Consider the following 8748-nt stretch of genomic DNA (forward strand, 5'->3'; position numbering starts at 1 on the left):
GATTTATGTTATATTTCTTTAAGTATATTTCTTCCACTTTCTCATATTGAATTGTCAATGGGAAAAAAATGCACCATTAAATTACTAAAAGAAACCCATAGATTTTTGAAACTTTGTACCACTTGTCTACATAGAAATGGAATCATTTTTATAAAAAGAAAAAACATCGTAGACAAACCAACAAAATAAACCATGTACTTAATATAACCCAACAACCTAAAACTAGAAATCAATAATTGAAAATAAATACCCAAAAGAAAAACTAAACATATTCATATTAAGTAAACAAACTTCATACATTACTAGAATCTAATTTTATATATGTCCCTCCTAAAATAGAGTCACACACATGTGTGACATTGACAATATCAACTAAACAAAATTAACAGAGAAATCCTCCTATATTAACTATATGAATCACTTCTAATTATGTCTACTTTTTAAACAAAATAAAGTCATAGCAATTAAGCAATTCAAATATTACAAATATAAAAATTAATTAACCGAAATATATATGTTTAAGGCATTTATAGATCCTTAAATTGAAGGCCGAATCCTTTGGCTTCAGATCTCTTCATTATCCTCAATCTCTTGCAAGATTCAATAAACATCCTGAAAATTTATAATTATTGTTATGTTAACTAATTAATTATGATTAGAATTTTAATTAGAGAATAATAATAATAATAATTATTATTATTATTATGATATTTAATTGAGGGACAACTTAGTAAAATGGGTGACACTATTATTAGGGTTTGGTTCGTGTCGGTAGCTGATGAATGAAATGAGAGATGTGAAAATACCATTTTGCCCAAGCTTTAATTTAAGTGTTAAAGAAAAACATTAGTTGCAATTTGTATTAAATCAAATCAAATTGACTTTGATGGAAGACTTCAATTTAAAGCACTGCTAACAACTTTAATAAATAAATAAAACCAATAGATTAAGTCATATAATTAAATTTAGGTTTGAATCCTTAGGTTTACATTGCTAACATAAGACCATAATGGTAAATTTAACCTAATATATGTAGGTAAAATTATAATATATAGTTGGTTAGATTTTGTTTGGTTGATAATTCAGATTTCGTTTTATGTTTTTAAATTCAATCAGTTTAGTGCAAATACGCGTTTGATAGGTAATCCAAATTTTGTTCTTGAAAAATGTTTACAAGTTCGTGCAAAGTTTGAAACGACATGTTTTCATTATATCTAACTTTTGAATTTTAATTTTTAAATATATAAATATATTAAACAAAGATTAAAAGCATTTAAAAATACAACCTTTTATGTTGTAAACTCAATTCATTTTGTAAAATCTAAAACACGCATTATGCAATTTATTTTAAATTATATAATATTACACTTTTTACCATAGAACGACGTTTCATAAATGCTATGACTTTTTTAAAAATAGCAAAATATTGAAGCTATTTACAAAATATAGTAAAACTCCTCGAACTCTCTCTAGTCTATTTAATTTTTTTACTATATATCTTGAGTTTCATATTTTTTTTACTATCCACGACAATTTTCTTCTTATTACTATTAAACACAAAATATGAAATACAACTTTATTGATCTAATCAAATCTAGAGTTTTCAAACTTTGTTTTTAGATTCTCTATCAAACCGAACCTTTACCATTGCATTTGTGAACATGTTAGTTGAAAAAAAATAAGAAAAAAAATTGAAATTGGTAAAAAAAGAGGAAGAGGAAAATAAATAGAGAGAGAGAGAGAGAGAGAGAGAAGTAATTGAAAAAAGAAAAAGGGAAAGAAAAACTTACTCCCAAGGGACGTCTCCAACAAGCATCCAGTCCCCATCTTTGTCCTCATAAATGGGAACGTAATCACAACTTTCTCCATGCTTTAATGTCTTCCCTGTCCATCCATTTTCCCACTACTTATTTCTCATTACATATACATTTCTTTTTCTTTTTCTTTTTTATTTTTATTACCCTTTCGATTTGTTCACCATTTTAATAATAACTCAATGATTTATTTGTGTGTAGATCATGTATAAATGAATTTAAAATATTACCAGTACTTCCAAAGCAACCAAAGAGCTTTTCAAGAGCAACAGCAAGATCCGAGTAGTCCTTATGAGAACCCAAGTCAAGTTTACGCAAAAATGGAGCTCCATCCATGCTAATCTTCACGTACATTTTCGAATTCTCGTTCTCATGCGGTAACGACGACGACGACTCTTTTTCTCCAAAACTATTTCTTTTTCTATATGAACAAACCGGTGGCCACCCCACGACTTGTCCCTTACTCGTCGCGTTACTGTTCTTTCTTCCGACATCATCACCGTCTCTCGTTGGCTCGTGACCCCCATTGACAATATCATTGTAGGCTCGTTTCTTTTCGTTTTTGTCGCTGTTTCCAGGGAGACCGAGACCGAGACGAAGCTCGGTGATATCAAGTCCAAGGGATTCTTTAGCCATTTGTTGAAAAAAAAGAACAGGGTGTTTGGAAAAATGGGAAAAAAATGAGAAGGGGAATGGAAACTGAAAGAGGGATATATAGAAAGATTGAAGAAAAGGAGTGGGGAACAATGACAGGTCAACTAAGGGGTTAATGGTCGCGGAGATGAGAAGCAAAGGTGGGGTCTTGGTGCTCCCTAAGACACTATTAAGGACCGGCATAATAAGTTGGATCAACCACTTATGTTTAGGGTTTTTCTTTCTTCTTTCTAATCTAATAAATATTCTCTACTCTTTTAAACTTCTTTCATTCTTGAATACCATGTTAGATCGATAAACATGATATTTTATTTCAACATCTCAAAATCAACCGGAGAGAATTGAAGAAGTAAGACACACATTATATTGTAAAGAGTACGTTGTTGTTTTAATTTCTCACAAATGTTTACATGGATTATTTGTTCTGTTGATTCACATTTGAGTTTTTAAGTTATTTGTTGAACCATCTGGGTTTGTAGTCGCGACACATGAAATTAATTGCCATTGCTTATGAAAACAATATCAATAGACGACCTTGGTGTTAATCGTCTTAATTGGTTGTTGTCCAAGGAAAAAAAAAATCGAATTAAATTGAATATTCAATGAAATAGAAAAATTCGGTTCGATCCGGTTTAAAAAAAATTGAAACTGAATTGAAACCAAATTGAATCATTTTTAACTACTATATATATTTACTTTTATATTTTTATATAATATATAAAAGAGAAGGTAAAATCGATTTAGAAATCAAACCAATTTTAGTTTAAATATCATTTAAGAATTTAAAAACTTATCACTCATGTGTTAAAATTTGTTTAGTCAATTAAAATGTATAGCTTTATAGGTACAAAATCATGTGCCTCAACTCAGATTGAAACATAGAAATATCCCATTCCCTTTCACTATTTTAACTTTTTGGAAGAAAATCTCTCTTATATTTCTAAATATTAGGGGTTTGACTCTAAATAATGCCAAATTAGTCACATTCTCATTTCTTTTATGAAATATTTCAACTTTGATTCGTTTAATTGATTATGTGAATGATAGGAAGAAAAAGATAAATAAAGATGAGTGCATCTCAGGATACACCATACTAATAGATAATTGTACGTGAACATACATCTCTCGATTTTTCTAGTCTCGATATATAAATTAAAGCTTAAAAAGAACGTAACAACATATCAATACAAAACATTTTAAAAAGGAAATAATCAAGAAGATCTCAAACCCAAGCAAACATTCAATAAAATATATTGAAATAGTTGTTCATCATTCTATCTTTTAACTAGTTTTTACTATATACTTGAAATTAATTATTGTAACCAAATCAATGATATACATAATATTTGATATGCTTTTTTTTTTTTCTTTTTCCTATTTCATAAATCCATCATAATTGATCCTTTAGGATATGAAATAATGAACAAAAGAAAGTACTCATTATTTCAAACAAAATTATCTATGCTTTATGATTTCTATTGTGTATGAAGTTTGTTTACCTTTTGCTTTTTAATCGAATTATAAAAATTTTAACCAAATATTCTAAATCTCAAGAAACAAATAATTACTTACAAAAATTATAAGTAATCTATCATATGAAATTAAAAAAATTTAATAAATTCAAATATCTATATACATACATACATACATATATATATATATATATATATATATGAATGATGATGGTCTTGTTGAAAAATTTGTTTATTAGTTTTAGTTTTGTTTGATTATATTGTGCATGAACAAAATGATTTTTTAGAAGGAAATTTTAAAATAGACTTTTGTTGGAAAGAAATGAAAAAAGAAAAAAGAGAGGTGAGATTCATCATCAATGGAAATTAAAGAAGGAGAGAATCATTTCAAGAAGATTTGGGTGTGCAAAATTAAATAATGAAATAAACTAATCCTCACATTAATTATGTCTCAAATCAAATTATGATCACAAATTATTCATTCGTACATTTTCAATATATATTTTACTCGTGATTTTTGATATTTCTTGAAAGAATTTAGATAAACTCAATAAATCAAAATCAAAATCTTCCTTTTCTATCTCAATTCTATCAACTTTAATTTGGTTCTATTTGTAATTTATCTATGTGGGTATAGTTTTGAGTTTGATGACATTAAAATCATTTGAATTATATATAATTTTTATTTTTATTTTTTATATTGGAAGTTTTCTAAACCTAAAATCAATAAATTGAAAAAAAAAAAGTAATGAAGTGATAGTTTTTAATTAATTTTTTTTAGTTGTATTATTTATATATAATTAATAATGTTTTCGATAGCTGGTCGCTGGTCCCATTTTTCCTATACATTTTGAAACCAATTTATAAGTTAAACGTATAAATTAAAATATAAGATATTTTTCTATCCAAATATCATAATCACTTTTTAATCGAGATAATCACTTGTTTCAGACTTCCAAAATAGATAGATTTAACATTAAATATATTTAAATCTTAAAATGTTAATTCAAATATCATATATTTATTATTTCTACGGTTTAAAATAGACCTTTAATTAAAAATAATAATGTAGAAAATTGGATAGTACAAATTAATAAAATATATATTGATTTAGTCTCTCTTTTCATGTTGAGAAATTAATAAATAATGTGATTGTCACATAAATAGTTTTTATAACATAGTCAATAAAGCATGTTATGTGTAGGGATGAATAACAACATATAGTCAAAATGACCACATAACACATGATTTGATGGAAAATTAAGAGGCTCCTCATCAAGAGTTATTATTTCATCTCTTTGTGTAATCTTATTTAATCTTAGTTAGTAGTTTTAAGAAGAAATTAATAAGCTAGCTTTTCCTTTTTACCACGTTATATATTTACTTTCTTTTCAAACTTTTAAAGTTTGTTAATTACTTTTTCATTAAAAAACTCATAAGATTAAAAAGTTCGACTTTAGGATTTAGAGGGAGATGTGATCTAAATACATTGTTAAAACAATGTTAAACTTAATAAGATATGATTTCTCGATTTGCAAGCGGACGTAATTAACACACTTTTAACAAACTACATAACTCTCTCTATATCAATTACTTCAGGCTCTTTGTTGTTTTCTTCGATTGAAACACCAAAAGTGAATATAGTGTCATTAATAAATGCAATATAAGTGTGTTACAGTAAGTTAAGTAATGGTTTAATTTAGAGAGAGAGGAAGAGAAAAGGAGAGAGAAAGAAAGAGATGTTTGTTAGCAATCGAGCATATGTTTCCTTGGAGTTGGACAAGAGAAGAAGAGAGAAAGAAAGAAGAAGAGAGGAAAGACATATCCCTAAGAAAAAGGCACACGTGATAAGTTGTCTCCCCCCATATCATAAAGACATCAATGTCTAATTTTGGTTCCTTCACGCAAACCCATTTCATTCACACAATTAGACCATAAATATTATTTAGATTTTGCTTCTCAACAATATCTCTACCACTCCTAAATCAAAATTGGACCCACCGCCCAACTTTCTTCTTTTATATTTTCCTGGTTCTTTTCATCCTTTAAATCATACGAGGGAAAAACTACAAAAGTATCTTGAATTTGTATCTAGTGATTATTAGAAAACCATGTACATAAATTTTTTAATCTTTATTCATTTATCATTTAAAGAATTGTTGTATTATGACAGTCTCATTGAATAGTTACTTTTTTCTTTTTAATTTAGTTTTTTCTAATTTTCCATTTTCTTCGCTATATCCGTTCATATGATGATGCTTAGTTATATTATTACATGTAAGATGATTATTGTTTTTCTTTTCTTTTTCTTCCTTTAAGGTTTAGTATGGAGAATGACACATTATTAAACCTAATGACACATTTTCCTTTACCATTTACTTTTCCCTTTTCTTTCTTTAGTTTGCCTTTCAAAGTTACTTTCTTTTCATCTAAGAACTCATTATATACTTAAATCTTTTTACGATGGTTTCAATTTTAGTTTTATGTTTTCGAAATTAATGGTTGTTTCATATCCAACTCTTAATTATAGTTTCATCTTTTTTAAAAACATAATTCAAAATTTCTAGTCAAAATTATAAACCCAAAAATATTTTTAAAAATAAACTACTATTTGTATACTCGTTTTTAAAAATCTTTTAAACATCAGCAAAAAATTAATAACAAAATATAGAACTTATAAGTCAAAGAAGAAATAATGTTTATAAGCGTTATCTTTATTTTCAAAACCTTTATAAAAAAAAATTATTATCGGTCCGAATATTAAGTACTAAAACCTTATAAACATTAAATCTATAAGAATTATATTTTCCAAAGATTATTGGTATATAGAGAAGAAAATAACTTAATCCAAATGCTTAAAATCCAATCACTTTGATTTTACACCCCTTAAAAGTATTTAATTAAACAACCAATTCAATATCACTTTATATTATTATTACTTTCTCACCCAAGCACCTTAGAGTACTTTTCACTTTATTAGAAAAATAACCTTTCTCCAATATATTTACAAAATGAAATGTTCAAAATATAATTTTATTTCTTGAAGATATTTGAATTGAAAAATTAAATTAGTGAAAAGAAAAAAAAAACTTTTGAAAATCACTTATGGGCTTTTATGAAGAGTGTCGGTACATTAAGTATATACCTTTGTTTTTCTTTTTACAAATTTATCATTATCATTAGCGTTTGACAAATATAAAAAAATATTATATCAAAAAAAATATATATTATGATTTTTTATAAATACCCAATAATTTGTTCATATTTCTTCTCTACCAAACAAATATAATGGATGGATTTTTTTTCTAAAAATAAATAAATAAATAAAATCTTTTCTATTCTCTCTCTAAATTATAGTTTAGCTTAAAAAAAAAAAAAGTAAAACAACATATTTGTTCTCAAGAAGGCATGATGGTTGAATCTATATAATTAGCTAAAAATCAAAAACATCACACATGACAAGAGTCACATGTGTCTATACATATAATAATAATACTATATACTACGAACATTAATACAAACCAAACAAAACATTTGTTACCTCTCCTCCTTACATTTATATTATTTCTCTCTTACTTTATATATCGATTCAATTAATTTACGAATTTATTTATTTATAATTTTTTTAATTATTTTATAGTAAATATACTGTAGAATTTTGACTTTATATCAATCTTTTTCTATATTTTTTAAATAACAATTGTTGCACGTTTTATTCGTGAAATAGATCTTTAAATTAAAATTGATTTCTTTGAAGAAAAAATCGTAAAATTTGAAGTTTGTCCTTCTATTTTTCCTATTACGATAATACTACTTTAATACAAACTCCATTTATCACTAATACCTAAAGTTTCAATTTTTTTTATTAATTATATTTTACAAATAATCAAAGAATTTAGAGATTTCTATAAAAGTCTAAATTGATTTACTTCTACGAAAAACGATGAGTTTTTTAAATTACACATATTTTGTAAAGTAAGATAACGTTTTATTTTAAAAAAAGGAAACTTGATTTCGAAACGATCCATTCTCTCGCACTCAATAGAAGCAATTGATACACCAATAAAAATGGTTTAAAATATTATTGTCAAATTCAATGCAATCAACAAATAATCAACATAATTAATGCTACAATTGATCCCTAAATAACGATAGAGGGTTGGGTGAATAAAAGGAAAAGGGCAAATTGGGTAAAGCAATTAGAAAACATGTGATACATAGAAGTGGGCCATGTGTTTGGACGCGGTTAAGAATATGGGCCAAGCTCTGTTTGAATTTGGGCCAATGTGTAATCTTTGAAAAATCCGGACCAAACCATGGCCCATAAACTCGACTGCACTCCACCTACGTGTTTTCTTTCGCAATTAAATGCTTCAAGTAATATCTAATAATTCAAATATTAAATATCAAAACGAGCATAGTTCAATTTGTACTATCTTTAGAAAAAGAATCATTATTACGTCAAAAGAGAAGAAGAAGAACAACTAAATATAGATAATCGAATAACTCTAATCATGTATCGTCAACGTTTTATATTCAAATTTTCTTTCTCTTAAATATTATATATTATAAAATATAATATTTAACATCTCATTAAAATGTGAACAATGATGTTAATGTCAAAAAATTCAGTTGCACATTCATTTATTAACCTTTGCAGTTTTGATCACATAAGTTACATTTCCCATTTTTATATATATATGTTAGGATCTTCTATATCTTAGTCATATAAAATTATAACTTTAAAAATGAAAAATGGATTGAATGAAATTTAAATTAGGTAGAGAAGGTAAATTATCTTTTTCAAA

General features: G+C 26.0%; 1 protein-coding gene across 2 annotated transcripts; it reads right to left on the reverse strand.

The window, feature by feature from the left end:
* Positions 1 to 257: 257 nt before the first annotated feature.
* LOC103499752 (auxin-induced protein IAA6) lies at positions 258 to 2725 on the reverse strand. Of its 2 annotated transcripts, XM_008462827.3 has the most exons (3): positions 2045 to 2717; positions 1791 to 1884; positions 258 to 612 (listed from the first exon to the last, which is right to left on the reverse strand). In XM_008462827.3, the coding sequence occupies exons 1-3, from the start codon at positions 2649 to 2651 to the stop codon at positions 528 to 530; spliced, it is 786 nt and encodes a 261-aa protein (XP_008461049.1). In that variant the 5' UTR covers positions 2652 to 2717; the 3' UTR covers positions 258 to 527. The 2 variants fall into 2 exon arrangements, with proteins under 2 accessions (XP_008461049.1, XP_008461050.1); XM_008462828.3 differs by lacking the exon at positions 258 to 612 and having other exon boundaries at positions 1790 to 1879; positions 2045 to 2725.
* Positions 2726 to 8748: the final 6023 nt, after the last annotated feature.

Source organism: Cucumis melo, chromosome 1 (assembly GCF_025177605.1).
Source record: "Cucumis melo cultivar AY chromosome 1, USDA_Cmelo_AY_1.0, whole genome shotgun sequence".
NCBI classification, from domain to species: Eukaryota; Viridiplantae; Streptophyta; class Magnoliopsida; order Cucurbitales; family Cucurbitaceae; genus Cucumis; species Cucumis melo.

Excerpts from the sequence above, each read along its gene's own strand:
- LOC103499752 (XM_008462827.3), bottom strand. The coding sequence starts at position 2,651 with ATGCCGGTCCTTAATAGTGTCTTAGGGAGCACCAAGACCCCACCTTTG. Across the intron at positions 1,885-2,044 it reads TGGTTGCTTTGGAAGTACTG|GGAAGACATTAAAGCATGGA; the intron begins GTAATATTTTAA and ends ATGGATGGACAG. Across the intron at positions 613-1,790 it reads GTTGGAGACGTCCCTTGGGA|GATGTTTATTGAATCTTGCA; the intron begins GTAAGTTTTTCT and ends ATAAATTTTCAG.